The 19255-nt window shown below is 44.2% G+C and overlaps 1 protein-coding gene across 1 annotated transcript in view; it reads right to left on the reverse strand.

The window, feature by feature from the left end:
- Positions 1-3731: 3731 nt before the first annotated feature.
- LOC129715637 (uncharacterized) overlaps positions 3732-19255 on the reverse strand; it is a 40841-nt gene continuing 25317 nt past the window's right edge. The window contains exons 4-7 of the mRNA XM_055665499.1: positions 14194-14301; positions 9479-9571; positions 5632-5730; positions 3732-3857 (exon numbers count right to left, since the gene is read on the reverse strand). Coding sequence (XP_055521474.1) covers positions 3799-3857; positions 5632-5730; positions 9479-9571; positions 14194-14301 — 359 coding nt within the window. The 3' untranslated portion in view covers positions 3732-3798. The remainder of the gene's footprint in view (positions 3858-5631; positions 5731-9478; positions 9572-14193; positions 14302-19255) is intronic.

Raw genomic sequence — 19255 nt, forward strand, 5'->3', positions numbered from 1 at the left:
GTGCATATTAATAAACATTTACATGTAATACGCAAGATTGTAGCCAGTAGCTAATTTCCACCTTTAGTCTTAAACAAGGTAAACACATCCCAAACAAGGTAAAAACAAAAGACAAAAACAAAACAAAACAAACAATATGGTTTAGCCTGCAGTCATAACATAGAATAAATAACAAACATTCAACACAGTTTAAAGGTACATCAATAGGAAAAGTCTAGGCATGGTCAAATGGGATAAATTGGGTTAAAAGGGACTGTTTTCCTTCTTTGTTACTCTATAACTGTGGGGATGAGAGGGAGAGATAGATCAGCCATGACTGAATGGCACAGTAGACTCGATGGGCCGGATGGCCTAATTCTGCTCCCATCACTTATGAAATGCAGTGGAACATGAGGGTCAGACTTGTGAAATTAAACTTTAAAAACTTGAACCAGTGGATTTCCCCTCTCACACCGAGCCTGACCTACTTACTGAGAGGCGCCGTCCACTGGCCTGAAGACGGATGGAAAATGTGGCTTGTGGTTAATAAGTTGCCAACTGCTTCTCGTTGAGTCATAAACCACGGAAACAGGCCATTTGGCCCATCCTGTCCATGCTGACCAAGAGGCCCCACCCATGCTAGTCCCACCAGCCAGTGTTTGGCCCACATCCCTCTAATCCTGTCCTACCTATGTCCCTTGTCCAAATGTCTTATAAATGTTGTAAAAGTGCCTTCCTCAACTACCTCCTCTGGCAGCTCGTTCCATACACCCACCACCCTCTGAGTGAACATGTTGCCCCTCAGGTCCCTATCCAGACCCGGTGCCCACTGTCCACCCTCAAATCTGGAGCCAGGCCAGACTTCCATCTGGTTTTGTACATTGAGCCTTTTGCTGAATACATCAGGAAGAATGTGATATGAGAAAGGGGTCACCCAGGCAGTGGGAGCACTCAGTTCAAAGCTTCCCTGAAAAATGGGCATGGTCATTGCCTTCTGCTCAAACCAAGTCAGTTCACAGATTACGTACCATCTGCGATAGGTTTGAACTCCAGGAGAACAGAGAGGTCATGTTTTTTGGTAACAAACCTGACTAATTGTCCCCTTCGCTATCAGGCCAATTATCATTAGATTAGTTTAGTTGAGATAGAGCACGGAAACAGGCCCTTGGGCAACCAGCGATCCCCATATTAACACCATCCTACACACACTGGGGCAATTTTTTAATTTACCAACCCAATTAACCTACAAATCTATTGGTGGAAACGAAAGTGGAGTGTGGGAGGAAACCCACGCAGCTCATGGGGAGAACGTACCAACTCCGTACAGACAGCACCCATAGTCAGGATCAAATCCGGTCTCCGGTGCTGCAAGCTCTGTAAGGCAGCAACTCTACTGCTGTGCCACCCTAGGTACTAGGAATCTGGTTTGGAAGAACTGGGCAGTGTGGTGGGATTATTTGGAGTGAATGGCCAAGGGGAAACAAAATCTTATTGCTTCATTAACCCATCAACCCAATTTCAACAGAATATTAATGTGTTAACATAGAAAACATAATTGTAATCATGGTACAACGAGAGAAAATAGCACGACCTTTCTGCAAAAAGGCAAAAAAAGGCTGATTTAGGCACTCGATCATGAAAAAGGCATTATCCTGGTGAAATCATGCATGAAAAGGCACATGGCATTTATGGCAAAATTCTGGCTCTGGTGATTAAACTCTGTAAACAAGTAATTTGATTGTACATACTGAACAAACAGGTAAGGAAAGGAACGTGTTTCTACTGACTTCTGTGAGGAGGCAGAATGAAAACACAATGTCATCATAAACTGATGAAATACTGATGTTCCATTTAATACCTAACAGCTGCCAATAGTTTGTCTCCATGCTGTGTCAAGGGAAGCAAGCCTCCGAAAGTACAAGCAAATACATGTGTTGGAAAGGATTGATGTTTAAGAACAACGCTGGGAAAGGGAATCCTTGACAGTCCCGGCAGGGAACATTATTGTGCAAGGGAACCACAGTGACCTCCAGGGATACAGCCAAGTAGTCTGGGCAGCCGCAGGGAGAAAAATGCAAGATATGGCAAGGATCAGTAGTGGCTGACGACAGAATGATCTTGAGGCTAGCAATCTGGCAGGCAATGAATGTGCTCAGCAGGCAAAGCAGTTCAGGCATGTATGCAAGTTTGTATTTGAGTTGAAGATAGACACAAAAAGCTTGAGTAACTCAGCGGGTCAGCCAGCATCTCTGGAGAAAAGGAATAGGTGATGTTTTGGGTCAAGACCCTTCTTCAGTTCACAGATTGCAGTCAGGACTATCTTCTGTGGCACATGCTGTATGGTAATTGTACCGTGGAGAGATCTGATTTTCACACAAATCCTTGGATAGATTAGTCCTCCAGGCACTTCACACATGGTACCTTAAAACTATGATTCAGGTGCCCGTGACAATTTTGGCAGATTATCACAAATTACATTTCTTGAGGCCAAGAGATGAGATAAGCGCAATTTTGTTCTCTCCCAGGGTAAGACCAGTTTCAACTGCAGAGCACCATTTTCCCACTGTAAGAGAGATGGGTTTTCCAGGTCCCAGTCTATGGGAGGGTCACAGAATTTGCTCTGATTGTGAGTGTCCCTTTTAAAACTGAGATTTTGAGCTGAGTTCAGGTTCTAGCTGATTTGCAATCATGCCCTTCTCCATCACCCTAAAATAAACAAAAACACACAAAATGTTGCAGGTTCAGAATGAAGATATGGACTCATGATTTGCAAGAGTTCATGCCCTTCTCCAGACACCAAAAAATGCAAATGGAGAAACCATACACAATCTGCAGAACCAGACATGTATCTGGAGAGTTGGTGAATGTCCACAATTTACATGGGGTTGTGTCCAGACATGAAAATAGAAAAACAGTACGGGAGGGGGTAGATGATGTTAAATCTAACCACACATCATGCATATTAGTAGAGATCAAGATTTCCTTTGGGCTGAGTGTGTCAACGTCTGACAGATAGGTATTATAAACACAGAGAACGTTTTCAATGAGTGTATTGTACTTCCGGTGGCGCTGGTGCCAGCAGCCTCCACCTACAGCCCGGTATCTTTTTTGTTTTTTTTGTTTATTTAGTTATGTTAAAAGAGATGGCACGGTGCGGGGGATACCGTCCTTCAAGACCTGGTGAGGACGACTATTATTCGAGTCGCGTCCTCGCTCCCCCCCCTCCCCCCACAGCGGCCTACCTAGACATCGACCGGAGTATCTAGAGACAGCGCTGAAAACATCGCGGGGCTGGTGCCTTACCGGGGGTCGCCGTCTGGAGCCCGGAGTGCTGGACCTGCTGCACCAATGGGGTGCGGTTTGCGGAGTCCCAACGCGGGCGGACATGGACAAACAGAAAGAACAGTACGGGAGGCGGCTGTCAGAAGATGATCACCGTCGGGGTTCGGCGTCGGCGTTCCACCAGCCCGGCGTGAGGGCCTGAACATCGGGCATCGACTGCGGGTGCTCGGATATTAGATGAACACGGAGGGGAGCTCTGGACTTGGTGCCTTCCTCACCTGGCTGAGTGTGTTATAACGTCTGAATTTCTGTGTTTAGGTATTTTAAATTTTTAACATTTCAGATTTTTAATATGTTTATTATTTATTTATTTTCAATTATTTTTGTGATTTTTTTTATGATGTGTAAGGGAAAAGATTTCGTTGTCTTAAAAGAGAGAGGGCAAGGTAAACAATACAATCAATTGTACAAGAGCAAGAAAGAGGGCAAGGTAAACGATCATTTTGAACCCCCCAAAAAATACAGCAGCAATTTATCTTAATAAAATACCTGTTCTCTTTCAGTATGGTTGGCTCTGCGAGTTCCATTACTTCTGCCTATAATGAATGAAATAATTATTCATCAACTCCGCATGCATGATACACAATATTGTCAGTGTGTAGGAAGGAACTGCAGATGCTGGTTTAAACCATACACACAAAAAGCTGGAGTAACTCAGCAGGGCAGGCAGCATCTCTGGAGGAAAGGAATTAAATTGACTTTTCGGGTCGAGACCAGAGTCTGAAGAAGGGTTTTGACCCGAAACGTCACCTATTCCTTTTCTGCAGAGATGCTGCCTGACCCGCTGAGTTACTCCAACTTTTTGTGTATATTGTCAGAGATTGTTGGTGCCTCATCTCCCCTCTCAAAGAAGTATTTTTTTGATTTTGCGTTGCTCTTTTATTTTAACCTTCCAATAGGTCTCTGCCCCTATCGGTTTTCAGTGACGTGGGCCCTTGGGTCGTTGGGACACAGGCTGTTACTGTCTACAGAGCATGGATCGGGAACGTAAGCTAAGTTGTATGACCTAAGCTAGAATTCAGGAACAGCGGTAGTCCGAGAGCCAGGAGCTGGGAAAATGGTTATGTTTGGTCAGGTTGGTGCCAGTTCCAGAGACCTGGAATGTAGTTAAGTATACAACTGGAGTTGAGCCAGTAATGGTGTAACATAGTGATGTTGGTGGCCAAGAATACACCCCACCCACAAACCCTCTCAGATATCTGACATCGAAACCAATGCTGATATTTTAAACAATGAAAATTTAGATTATTTTTAAATAAACTAACAGTGGTAGAGCTGCTACCTGACAGCACCAGAGACCAGAGACAGGTTCAATCCTGACTACGGGTGCTGTCCGTACAAAATGTACGTTCTCCCAAGATCGTGTGGATTATCTCCGGAAACTCCTGTTTCCTCGCACGCTCCAAGGACGTGCAGGTTTGTAAGTTAATTGGCTTCTGTAAATTGTAGATTTCCCTAATGTGTGTACGATAGTGTTAATGTGCAAGGATTGCTGGTCGGCGCTGGTCGAAGGGCTGAAGGGCCTGTTTCCACGCTGTATCTCCAAACTAAAACAAACCAAACAATTCAAGCTGTAGCTCTTCCCAGTCCCCCTTTCCCAATGAATGGGCTCATGAATCCTGCATGCGGTTAAACCTGGCACAGGATCCAGGGGTGGGTTCCTCAGCTGGGGAATCTCAGGGGGTCTCTGCTCCATCATTGGCCAGCAGGTACTGGGCTTCTGCATTCCTGCGAGTGTCCCAATAATACCGGCACTGGTGCTGTAAAGGTCGGCAGCTCTGTACGGAACTTCCTGCCGAACATGGAAATCTCCATGCCAGAGGGTTGCTCTTGAATGCCAGCAAACAGTCAGGGACAGAATGGACAAATTTGTTAGAATCACACAGCATGGAACCAGACCAAAGATAGACACAAAATGCTGGAGTTACTCAGTGGGACTGGCAGGATCTCTGGAGAGAAGGAATGGGTGATGTTTCGGGTCGTGACCCTCCTTCAGTGAGTCAGGGGAAAGGGAAACTATCGCAGAAGGTAGTTGAGGCCAGTTCATTGGCTATATTTAAGAGGGAGTTAGATGTGGCCCTTGTGGCTAAAGGGATCAGGGGGTATGGAGAGAAGGCGGGAACAGGATACTGAGTTAGATGATCAACCATGATTATATTGAATGGCGGTGCAGGCTCGAAGGGCCGAATGGCCTACTCCTGCACCAATTTTCTATGTTTCTATGTTTTACCTCACCATCTAAATCTTTGGGGGAAACTTTTCACTGAAACTGAATCCTTCAAAAACTGCTTTGATGAACGTGATACTTACTGTGGCCAACTGGAAGTGCCATGGGTAATGCTGACAGAAATCCCAGCATTAGCGGAACAGGCAGTATCCAGGTAAAAAGGTTGCTCTCACAACGTTCACCTAAAATACACAACAACAAACTCACTGAGAGAAATACACTGAGTGTTCACACAGTCTCACCTTTTAACAGTACATTTAATACAACAAAACATACAATGCAGAACAGCATTGTTAACATATGATGAGCGTTTGACGGCAGTGGACCTCGACACTAGAGTTTAGAAGGATGAGGGGGTGTGTCATAGAAACTTACCGAATAGTGAAAGGCCTGGATAGAATGGATTTTGAGAGGATGTTTCCATGAGTGAGAGAGTCTAGGACCAGAGGTCATAGCTTCAGAATTAAAGGATGTTCCTTTAGTCAAGTCACATTTATTTATATATCATATTTAAAAAAACAACTCTTGTTGGCCAAAGTGCTTTACATTTGTTATAATAATAGTATAAACAAACTACATACATATATATATATATATATATATAGCCCTCGCTCAGTAGACGTCAGGAAAGGCTTGGGAGTATAGATAAGATTTTAGTCTTGACTAAAGGAAAGGACTTTAGGAAGATGAGGAGGAATTTCTTTAGCCAGAGGGTGGTGAATCTGTGGAATTTATTGCCACAGAAGGCTGTCGAGGCCAAGTCAATGGATATTTTACGGGTGTCAGAGGTTATGGGGAGAAGGCAGGAGAATGGGGTTAGGAGGGAGAGATAGTTCAGTCATGATTGAATGGCGGAGTAGACGATGGGCCGAATGGCCTGATTCTACTGTAACTTTCTGATTATTCTACCCTACTGGTTATGGTTATGTGTTGGAAGTAACTGCAGATGCTGGTTTACACCGAAAATAGACATAAAACACTGGGGTAATTTAGCGGGACGGGCATCATCTCGGGATAGAAGGAATAGGTGATGTTTCGGGTCGAGACCCTTCTTCAGACTGGTTATGGTTATTGGACTTAATTTGTCACATGCACCGAGTCGCAGTGAAATTCATTTTTGTTTTCAGTTCAGTACGTATCATTATACGTATCATTGTACGTATCATTATCATTATACGTACGTATCATGATGTAAACAAAATAGAGAGAGTACAGAGGAGATTTACTAGAATGTTGCCTGGGTTTCAGCAACTAAGTTACTGAACAAGTTAGGGCTTTATTCTTTGGGCGCAGAAGGTTAAGGGGGGACTTGATAGAGGTTTTTTAAATGATGAGAGGGGACAGAGTTGACGTGGAAAAGCATCCCACTGAGAGTAGGGAAGATTCAAACAAGGGGACATGACTTGAGGGGGATGTTTTAACATGAGGGGGAACTTCTTTACTCAGAGAGTGGTAGCTGTGTGGAATGAGCTTCCAGTGAAGGTGGTGGAGGCAGGTTCGTTTTTATCATTTTATGGTTAGTTATATGGACTTGGGAAGGGAATGGAGGGTTATGTGAGCGCACATGGGACTAGGGGCACCGTGTTCACGGAGTAGAAGGGTCGAGATGGCCTGTTTTCAGTGCTCATTGTATAGTTATATTATATGTTATATACATAAGCACTTAGATTAGGTATGTTGCAAAGCCTACCTGAAGCGTCGCTGAAAATCTGTCCCAGCCCGTGTGCGCGATTTTGGCGACGTTTAGAGGGGGGCGGGTTTAAAACGCGATTTTTCACTAGGCTGTTCCAATCGAAGATGTTCAGCCTAGTTAATTATTAACGAAAAATCGCTGGAAGACCCCGTCGCAAAAGCTATTATTAATTTTAAAGGCCTTGTATAATAATAGTTTAAAAATCAATCTCTAAACCAGCGACCACTGGCAGCCGTCAGGGCCGCATAGAGCAGACAACAGAAAGTAGGCTGTTTATTTTTACATTAAAAAGGGCTTCTTAAGATCCCTTTATACAAAGTTTAATATTGCGAGTAGCTCATTTTGGCCCCATTATATCCCGCAGTATTTTTCTGGGCATTTGAGGGCACAAATCTACCGCAATGTGAACGTTCTAAACCAGCGCGTTCACAGGAACCCACTAAAAAGCTGATTTAAAATGGACTTTAATTTACAGCAATTGAACACTAAATTCCTTCCATTTGGCCTATAAATTAATGCAAATGAGATTTAAAAATCATGTTTTATTGTGAATTATTTATGAATATTATTTGGACACTTAGGCTATTTAAAAATGTTAATCATTTATTAAGAAATGGATAGATGTTTAGATCTAGTAATTGAAGTTTGAAATTAGCTACACTTGGGTAACTAACTAATTATATGCTTTAATTTCAGGTCATCCAAGTAAGATTATTTTATATTTGTTTCAGAATGGTTCAATCTACGATAACTGAAAATTTCATTCAGTTCTCTTAATTTTTAAGAAGGTTATGGGCTTTTGACAGCACGCGATCACAGCTTTTTTGTTATGTCCATAGAAAATCAATAGGGAACAAGATGCTTATTTCCGAGTATGAAAATGGCCATAACTTTTTAAATACTTGAGATATGAAAGTGAATTAGGTGTCAAATTAAACTTCTTTTTATGCTTTATCTGATGGGATAAATTACAGACTTGATTTTTTAAATCTCAAAATTTTGTAACATTGCTACTTAGATACATATTAGATAAGCTTCTGAGTCAAGGGCCCTAGGTCTACACTGTGGCTGTCTGCCCCACAGCCTTTCTTTCATCCTCATAAGTAGTGAGTGGACCTTACCTATCCAACAGGATCAACACCTTCTATGGACCTTATCCTTAGCTTGTTGCAAGTGCCCACTATCCAAGTATAACTCAAGAACAAGTTATGCCCTTAGTTTAGTCAATTAACATACAAGCCTGTATGTCTTTTGAGTGTGGGAGGAAACCGAAGTTCTTGGAGAAAACCCCACGTGGTCAGCTGTTATCAGGCAACTAAATCATTCTACCACAACCAGAGAGCAGTCCTGAACCACTATCTCCCTCATTGGTGACCCTCGGACTACCCTTGACTGGACTTTGCTGGCTTTACCTTGTACTTTACCTTGTTATTCCCTTATCATGTATGTATACACTGTAAATGGCTTGATTGTAATCATGTATTGTCATTCCGCTGACTGGATAACAGCAACATAAACTTTTCACTGTACCTCGGTACATGTGACAATAAACTAAACTAAAACGAAACATTTAAAAAATACTAATTTCTCTCATATTTAGGTCAAAGGCCATTTACTTAATATTTGATGCAAAAAAACCATTTCAGTCTTGACAACGTGTCACCTTTTTAATCTCTCTTTAGGATGTAATGTTGCAGTTCACCCTGTTAGTATACCACCCATCTTTGCACCGTAGGTGAATTTGATGAAGTGACTATCTAATTACTCAAGTTGGCCTGCGAGAAGTTACAGCCCCAATATAGATATTTGAAGAAGGGACTCGACCTGAAACGTCACCCATTCCTCCTCTCCAGAGATGCTGCCAGTCCCGCTGAGTTACTCCAGCTTTTTGTGTCTACCATAGATCTTTGTAGACCATGAATCACAGCCTGATGACTTGTATCTAGCAAGTTGTTCCTATATGCTGCTTCCTGTCATGGGAGCACCAACAATCCATTATCATATTCCTTCCATTTCATAAGTTTTAACTTACAAAGGACTTTATCTAATGCCCTCCAGAAGTCCAGATGTCCAACTAGTCATCCATTATTGACTATATTGGGTCTCACAATGCAGTTGCAGGTAGTTCAGGCAACATACATTACAATGTACTGACTGAGATACTGCATTCATTCCAACCATCTGATACAGTACCAAGTTTCCAATTTCATGAAAATAAAGAAAATTTGTGCACATACCTTTAAATGCAATCAAGCAAATGAAAGCAATGAGGATGGTAACAAGAGACACAACGTGGCAGATTTTCAGGCGCCACCACCACCATTTGTCCCCTGCAGTCGGTGTGGAGAAAAATTAAAATCGTTTGAAAAAACAAAATAGTAGATTGACACAAATGATTCAATGCATGCAATAACAAACAACGTTTGGAGACACAATGAGCCTGGAAGTCGAGCAAAAATGTGAAGTTCTGGCGACATCCTTGTAAATCTTCCCTGCACCATTTCCAGTTTGGCAACATCTTTCCAATGACATGTTGCCCAGAACTAAACACAATACTCTAAACACAGTCTCACCAACGTCTCACCAACTGCACATGGTGAGCATGGTGGTACATATGGTGACCATATACCCGAATCAGAAGCCATGGATGAACAGCGAGGTCAGGCTACTGCTGAAAGCACGGGACACCGCTTTCAGGTCAGGCGATGCTCGAGCCTACAGTTCATCCAGGGCTAACCTGAAGAGGGGCATCAGGAAGGCCAAGCACTGCCATAAGCTCAGGATTGAGGAGCACTTCAACAACAACTCCGACCCCCGACGCATGTGGCAAGGCATCCAGGCCATCACGGACTACAGACCCTCCAACATCACCCCCACATCCAGCGACGCCTCCTTCCTTGAGGAGCTGAATCACTTCTATGGCCGCTTCGACAGGGACAATCTAGAGACAGCCATCAAGGCTGTGCTACCTGCCGATCAAGTATGCAGATGATACAACGGTGATTGGCCTCATCAGCAACAACGATGAGCTGGCCTACAGGGAGGTCCAGCACTTAGCAGCATGGTGCGCTGACAACAACCTGGCCCTTAACTCCAAGAAGACCAAGGAGCTCATTGTAGACTTCAGGAAGTCCAGAGGCGGCACGCACACCCCCATCCACATTAACGGGACGGAGGTGGAACGTGTTTCTAGCTTCAGGTTCCTGGGAGTCAACATCTCCGATGACCTCTCTTGGACCCACAATACCTCTACTCTGATCAAGAAGGCTCATCAGCGTCTCTTCTTCCTGAGGAGACTGCAGAAGGTCCATCTGTCTCCTCAGATCCTGGTGAACTTCTATCGCTGCACCATCGAGAGCATCCTTACCAACTGCATCACAGTATGGTATGGCAACTGCTCTGTCTCCGACCGGAAGTCATTGCAGAGGGTGGTGAAAATTGCCCAACGCATCACCGGTTCCACGCTCCCCTCCATTGAGTCTGTCCAAAGCAAGCGCTGTCTGCGGAGGGCGCTCAGCATCGCCAAGGACTGCTCTCACCCCAACCATGGACTGTTTACCCTCCTACCATCCGGGAGGCGCTACAGGTCTCTCCGTTGCCGAACCAGCAGGTCGAGGAACAGCTTCTTTCCGGCCGCTGTCACTCTACTAAACAACGTACCTCGGTGACTGCCAATCACCCCCCCCCCCCCCCCCCGGACATTTATTATTATTTTTTTTTATTCAAATCGTTTGCTATGTCGCTCTTCAAGGGAGATGCTAAATGCATTTCGTTGTCTCTGTACTGTACACTGACAATGACAATTAAAATTGAATCTGAAATCTGACATGACCTCCCAACTGCTATACATCTAATTGATGAAGGACAATGTGCCAAAAGCCTTTTTGGCTACCCTAGCTATCTGTGACCCCACTTTCAAGGAACCATGCACCTGCATTCCTAGATCCCTCTGCTCTACAACACTCCTCATAGCCCTGCCATTCACTGTGTAGGTCCTGCCCATGTTAATCTTCCCAAAATGCAACGCCTCACATTTCTCTGTATAATATTTCATCAACCATTCCTCAGCCCACCTGCCCAACTGATCAAGATCCTGCTGCAATTTTTGACAACCATGTTCACTGTCTGCAATACTACCCACTTTTGAGTCATCTGCAAGCTTGCTAATCTTGCCATGTCATTGATACAGGCGGCAAACAGTAACGGGCCCAGCGCTGAACCTTGAGGCACGCCACTAGTCACAGGCCTCCAGTCCAAGAAGCAACCTTGCACCATCACTCTCTGCGTTCTTCCATGAAGTCACTTTTCTATCCATTTAGCCATCTCTCCTTGCATCCCATGAGACCTAACCTTCCAGAGCAGCCTACTATGTAGAACCTTATCGAATTACTTGCTGAAATCTGGATGTACAACATCTGCAACTCTGCCCTCATCAACCTTTATGGTCACATTTTCAAAAAACACAATCAGATTTGTGAGATTAGACCTCCCACATACAAAACCATGCTGTCCCTAATCAGTATTTGTCAGTCTAAATGCATGTATATGTTAGCCCTCAGAAAACCCTCTACTAGCTTTCTGACCACAGATGTCAGGCTCACTGGCCTGCAATTCCCAAGCTTTTCCCTGCAGCCCTTCGTGAATAGAGGCACACCATTTGCCACCCTCCAGTCTTCCGGCACTTCACTGGTATGTAATGACGACTCATAAATCTCACCCTCGGCTCCTGAAATTTCCTCTCTAGTTTCCCAGTGTCCTCGGATATATCTGATCAGGCCTGGGAGATTTGTCTACCTTCCTACTCGTCAGGACTTTCAGCACCTCTTCAGCCGTAATATTGACTGCGCTCAAGACACTTCCATCGGCTGCCCCAAGTAACCCAGTCCCACTGACTTTCTCCCTGGTAAAAACAGAGGAGAAATACTCGCTGAGGACCTTGCCCATCTCCTGTGGCTCCACGCAGAGTTGACCACTTTGATTCCTGAGAGGCCACACTCTCTCTTGTGGTACAGCCTCAAAAAGGCATGTAGCATCATCAAAGACCTACACGATACTGGCCATGGTCCCACGTCACTCTGACCATCAGGAACAACGGAAAACTGTGACCATATGGTTCAAGAATAACTCTTCAAATCAACCATCAGGCTCTTGAACATGACACAGCACTAACCAGTGAATTATGGACTGTCTTGGGTTGCCCTAATGACTTCAGCATTTATTTTCCACTGGTATTCCAAATCTACAATTTGAGAGGGAGAAAGGAGAATCGGAAATGTCAGTATTGAACAAAGGGGACTATGGAGCCATGAGGGAGGTTCACAAGGTTAATTCCGGGATGGCGGGACTACCATATGTTGACAGAATGGTGCGGCTGGGCTTGTATACTCTGGAATTTAGGATGAGAGGGGATCTTATTGAAACATATAAGAGGTTTTGGGATTAAGGAATTGGACACGCTAGAAGCAGGAAACATGTTCCCGACGTTGTGGGAATCCAGAAACAGGGGATACAGTTCAACAATAAGAGGTAGGTCATTTAGAACAGAGATGAGGAAAAACGTTTTCACCCAGAGTTGTGAATCTGTGGAATTCTCTGCCTCAGAAGGCAGTGGAGGCCAATTCTCTGGATGCTTACAAGAGAGTTTTAAAGATAGCGGAGTCAGGGGATTTGGCGAGAAGGCAGGAATGGGGTACTGATTGGGGATGATCAGACATGATCACATAGAATGGCGGCGCTGGCTCGAAGGACCGAATGGCCTACTCCTGCACTTATTGTCTATTATCCCGTCAGCTGGAGAGCTGCGACCCACTCAGAAGACTCTAGCTTGGCTGCGGTTCAAATGGCTGAAAATTCTCATCATTATCACCACCCGGTCACCCAGACGCGGCTCACAAATGTATGTCCTCACAGATTGGAACCAACCACAGAGGTTAAAGCGACAGCATCTTTATTTAAGCCAAATCTCAATAAAGTACTGAGTTTCAAAAAAAAATGTGAGCGTAATTCTTTCTTTCATAAGTTCCAGGAGCAGGATGAAGCCATTCGGCCTATCAAGTCTACTCCGCCCTTCAATCATTGCTGATCTATCTTTCCTTCTCAACCCCATTCTCCCCATAACCCCTGACACTTGTACTAATCAAGCCTCTATCAACTTTTTCAAAGCAATTTTATCAACTGTCTCACATGTTATTATTACTACACTGTGTAATTCTGCGGCACGGTGGTGCAGCGGTAGAGTTGCTGCCTAACAGAGCCAGAGTCCTGGGTTCAATCCTGACGACGGGTGCTTGTTTTTTCGGAGTTTGTAAGTTCTCCTCGTGACTTGCCTCGGTTTTCAGTTTCTTCCCACACTCCAAAGATGTACAGGTTTGTAGGTAAATTGGCTTGGTACCAATGTAAAAATTGTCCCCAGGGTAGGATAGTGTTAATGTGCAGGGATCGCCGGTGGGTACAGACCTAGTGGGCCAAAGGGTCGATTTCCCCACCATATCTCTAAATTAAACTAAACTGAATACCTCCATGCATCCACAGTCAGGTGTGAGTGCGGACAGCCTGCACGTTCAGCCTTACATTGTTGTGGAGTAGAGTGTGCTTACTACCCAACCAGATCGAGGGCTTCCCTACCCCCAGTCCTTGGCTCTAAATTGACTTCGACGATGCGTCAATCATGAATGAATTCAGAGGCTCTTCTCAAGGTCACTTCTCCACTAGTGACCTTGTTGGAGTCAGGCCAGAATACTTCCCGATGTTCTGTGTCATTCCGAGGCACCACTTCACAACTGGGCAAAATGTGGGGTCATTGCATTCCACAAGTTACAGGAGCTGTTGGTGAGTTGGATAGGTGTCGGGAGGAGTTAATAGGTCAAGTTTTGCTCTTTTGATTTGCTGATGCTAATCACTTGGAAATGCCTGCGAGTTAATGCTTAAGTGCAAATTAGACAATATCAGATACCTGGGAACTCCTTAAATGTCCAGCAGAGAAACATAATGGCATATGTTTGACAAAGTACCAGTCCCACCATCGATGCAGCAGCAATTATAATGTCCTCTAGTGTAAGGCCTGCAATTAAAAAGAAGTTTGAATAACAAGATATGAACCCAAATGTAGATCATTATAGTTACAGTTTAGTTTATTGTCATGTGTACTGAGGCACAGTGAAAAACTATCCATCGGTTATTGAAGATGTTATAACAGCGCATTTATAAATCAGTGACAGGATCGGTCAGTCAGCTTGGATTTATGAAGATCATGCTTGACTAATCTTGAATTTTTTGTGGATGTAACAAATAGAATGGATAAGGGAGAGCCAGTGGATGTGGTGTATCTAGAAACTTTCAAAAAGTCTTTGACAAGGTCCCACACAAGAGATTAGTGTGCAAAATTAGAGCACATGGTATTGACATGGATAGAGAACTGGTTGGCAGACAGGAAGCAAATAGTAGGAATTAACGGGTCCTTTTCCGAATGGCAGGCAGTGACTAGCGGGGTGCTGCAAGGCTCGGTGCTGGGACCCAAGTTATTTACAATATATATTAACGATTTAGACGAAGGAATTAAATGTGGCATATCCAAGTTAGCAGATGACAAGAAAGCTGGGTGGCAGTGTGAGCTGCGAGGAGGATGTTATGAGGCTGCAGAGGGACTTGGATAGGTTGGGTGAGTGGGCAGATGCATGGCAGATGCAGTATAATGTGGATAAATGTGAGGTTATCCACTTTGGTGGCAAGAACAGGAATGCAGATTATCTGAATTGTGTCAGATTAGGAAAAGGGGCGGTGCAACGAGACCTGGGTGTGCTTGTACATCATTACAGTCACTGAAAATAAGTAAGCAGGCACAGCAAGCAGTGAAGAAAGCTAATGGTATGTTGGCCTTCATTGCGAGAGGATTTGAGTTTAGGGGCATGGAGGTCCAACTGCAGTTGTACAGGGCCCTGGTGAGACCTCACCTGGAGTATTGTGTGCAATTTTGGTCTCCTAATTTGAGGAAGGGCATTCTTGCTTTTGAGGAAGTGCAGCGAAGGTTCACCAGGTTGATTACCGGGATGTCAGGACTGACATACAATGAAAGAATGGGTCAACTGGGCTGGTCGTCACTGGAATTTAGAAGGATGAGAGGAGATTTTATAGAAACATATAAGATTCTTAAAAGATTAGACAGCGAGATGCAGGACAATTTTTCCCCATGTTGGGGGGGGGGGGGGGGGGGGGGGGGGGGGGGGGGGGGGGGGGGAAAGTCCAGAAGCAGTGGTCACAGTTTAAGAATAAGGGGAGTAGGTCATTTCGGACTGAGATGAAGGAAAACGTTTTCACCCAGATGGTTGTGAATCTGTGGAATTCTCTGCCACAGAAGATAGTGGAGGCCAATTCACTGGATGTTTTCAAGAAAGATTTCAATTTAGCTCATAGTGCTAAAGGGATCAAGGAATATGGGGAAAAAGCAGGACAGGGTACTGATGTTAGATGATCAGCCAAGATCATATTGAAAGGCGGTGCTGGCTCGAAGGGCTGAATGACGTACTCCTGCAAATATTTTTCTATATATCTATCCAGTCAGTGGAAAGACAATACATGATTAGACATCGAGTAATTTACAGTGTATAGGGAATAACGTTTAGTGCAAGATAAAGCTAGCAAACATAGAAACATAGAAATTAGGTGCAGGAGTAGGCCATTCGGCCCTTCGAGCCTGCACCGCCATTCAATATGATCATGGCTGATCATCCAACTCAGTATCCCGTACCTGCCTTCTCTCCATACCCCCTGATCCCCTTAGCCACAAGGGCCACATCTAACTCCCTCTTAAATATAGCCAATGAACTGGCCTCAACTACCCTCTGTGGCAGAGAGTTCCAGAGATTCACCACTCTCTGTGTGAAAAAAGTTCTTCTCAACTCGGTTTTAAAGGATTTCCCCCTTATCCTTAAGCTGTGACCCCTTGTCCTGGACTTCCCTAACATCGGGAACACAATCTTCCTGCATCTAGCCTGTCCAACCCCTTAAGAATTTTGTAAGTTTCTATAAGATCCCCTCTCAATCTCCTAAATTCTAGAGAGTATAAACCAAGTCTATCCAGTCTTTCTTCATAAGACAGTCCTGACATCCCAGGAATCAGTGTGGTGAACCGTCTCTGCACTCCCTCTATGGCAATAATGTCCTTCCTCAGATTTGGTGACCAAAACTGTATGCAATACTCCAGGTGTGGTCTCACCAAGACCCTGTACAATTGCAGTAGAACCTCCCTGCTCCTATACTGAAATCCTTTTATAATGAAAGCTAACATACCATTCGCTTTCTTTACTGCCTGCTGCACCTGCATGCCTACCTTCAATGACTGGTGTACCATGACACCCAGGTCTCGCTGCATCTCCCCCTTTCCCAATCGGCCACCATTTAGATAATAGTCTGCTTTCCCGTTTTTGCCACCAAAATGAATAACCTCACATTTATCCATATTATACTGCATTTGCCAAACATTTGCCCACTCACCCAGCCTATCCAAGTCACCTTGCAGTCTCCTAGCATCCTCCTCACAGCTAACACTACCCCCCAGCTTAGAGTCATCCGCAAACTTGGAGATATTGCCTTCAATTCCCTCATCCAGATCATTAATATATATTGTAAATAGCTGGGGTCCCAGCACTGAGCCTTGCGGTACCCCACTAGTCACTGTCTGCTATTGTGAAAAGGACCTGTTTACTCCTACTCTTTGTTTCCTGTTTGCCAGCCAGTTCTCTATCCACATCAATACTGAACCCCCAATGCCTTGTGCTTTAAGTTTGTATACTAATCTCTTATGTGGGACCTTGTCGAAAGCCTTCTGGAAGTCCAGATACACCACATCCACTGGTTCTCCCCTATCCACGCTACTAGTTACATCCTCGAAAAATTCTATAAGATTCGTCAGACATGATTTACCTTTCATAAATCCATGCTGACTTTGTCCAATGATTTCACCACTTTCCAAATTTGCTGCTATCCCATCTTTAATAACTGACTCTAGCAGTTTCCCCACTACCGATATTAGACTAACTGGTCTGTAATTCCCCATTTTCTCTCTCCCTCCCTTCTTAAAAAGTGGGGTTACGTTTGCTACCCGCCAATCTTCAGGAACTACTCCAGAATCTAAAGAGTTTTGAAAGATTATTACTAATGCATCCACTATTTCTGGAGCTACTTCCTTAAGTACTCTGGGATGCAGCCTATCTGGCCCTGGGGATTTATCGGCCTTTAATCCATTCAATTGACCCAACACCACTTCCCGGCTAACCTGGATTTCACTCAATTCCTCCAACTCCTTTGACCCGCGGTCCCCTGCTATTTCCGGCAAATTATTTATGTCTTCCTTAGTGAAGACGGAACCAAAGTAGTTATTCAATTGGTCTGCCATATCCTTGTTCCCCATGATCAACTCACCTGTTTCTGACTGCAAGGGACCTACATTTGTTTTAACTGATCTCTTTCTTTTCACATATCTATAAAAACTTTTGCAGTCAGTTTTTATGTTCCCTGCCAGTTTTCTTTCATAATCTATTTTCCCTTTCCTAATTAAGCCCTTTGTCCTCCTCTGCTGGTCTTTGAATTTCTCCCAGTCCTCCGGTATGCTGCTTTTTCTGGCTAATTTGTACGCATCATCCTTCGCTTTGATACTATCCCTGATTTCCCTTATTATCCACGGATGTACTACCTTCCCTGATTTATTCTTTTGCCAAATTGGTATGAACAATTTTTGTAGTTCATCCATGCAGCCTTTAAATGTCTTCCATTGCATATCCACCGTCAACCCTTTTAGAATTAATTGCCAGTCAATCTTGGCCAATTCACGCCTCATACCCTCAAAGTTACCTTTCTTTAAGTTCAGAACCATTGTTTCTGAATTAACAATGTCACACTCCATCCTAATGAAGAACTCAACCATATTATGGTCACTCTTGCCCAAGGGGGCACGTACAACAAGATTGCTAACTAACCCTTCCTCATTACTCAATACCCAGTCTAAAATAGCCTGCTCTCTCGTTGGTTCCTCTACATGTTGATTTAGATAACTACCCCGCATACATTCCAAGAAATCCTCTTCCTTAGCACCCCTGCCAATTTGATTCACCCAATCTATATGTAGATTGAAATCACCCATTATAACTGTTTTGCCTTTGTCGCACGCATTTCTTATTTCCTGTTTGATACCATCTCCAACTTCACTACTACTGTTAGGTGGTCTGTACACAACACCCACCAGCGTTTTCTGCCCCTTAGTGTTTCGCAGCTCTACCCATACCGATTCCACATCCTCCAAACTAATGTCCTTCCTTTCCATTGCATTAATCCCCTCTCTAATCAGTAACGCTACCCCACCTCCTTTTCCTTTCTGTCTATCCCCCCTGAATATTGAATATCCCTGGATGTTCAGCTCCCAGCCTTGGTCACCCTGGAGCCATGTCTCCGTGATCCCAACTATATCATAGTCATTAATAGCTATCTGCACATTCAATTCATCCACCTTATTACGAATGCTCCTTGCATTGAGACACAAAGCCTTCAGCCTTGTAACACTCTTAACCCTTATACAATTATGTTGAAAAGTGGCCTTTTTGATTTTTGCCCTGGTTTTGTCTGCCTGCCACTTTTACTTTTCACCTTGCTACCTATTTCTTCTACCCTCATTTTACACCCCTCGGTCTCTACGCTCACACATTTAAGAAACCCTTTCCCTTTAACTCCATCCTCCACTATCCCATTCAACACCCCACCCCCCTTATTCAGTTTAAAGCCACCCGTGCAGCAGTGGCAAACCTGCCTGCCAGAATGCTGGTCCCACACCTGTTAAGATGCAATCCGTCCCTTTTGTACAGTTCCCCCTTACCCCAAAACAGATCCCAGTGACTTTGTCCGATCAAGGACAGTCCAAGGTTCACCAATGAGGTAAATACCAGTTACCTGATATCAGCTGGGAACAAACTGTCCCTGAATCTGGAAATGTGCATTTTTACACCATTACATTTTGTTGATGGGAGAGG

This window comes from Leucoraja erinacea, unplaced genomic scaffold (assembly GCF_028641065.1).
Source record: "Leucoraja erinacea ecotype New England unplaced genomic scaffold, Leri_hhj_1 Leri_128S, whole genome shotgun sequence".
NCBI lineage: Eukaryota > Metazoa > Chordata > Chondrichthyes > Rajiformes > Rajidae > Leucoraja > Leucoraja erinaceus.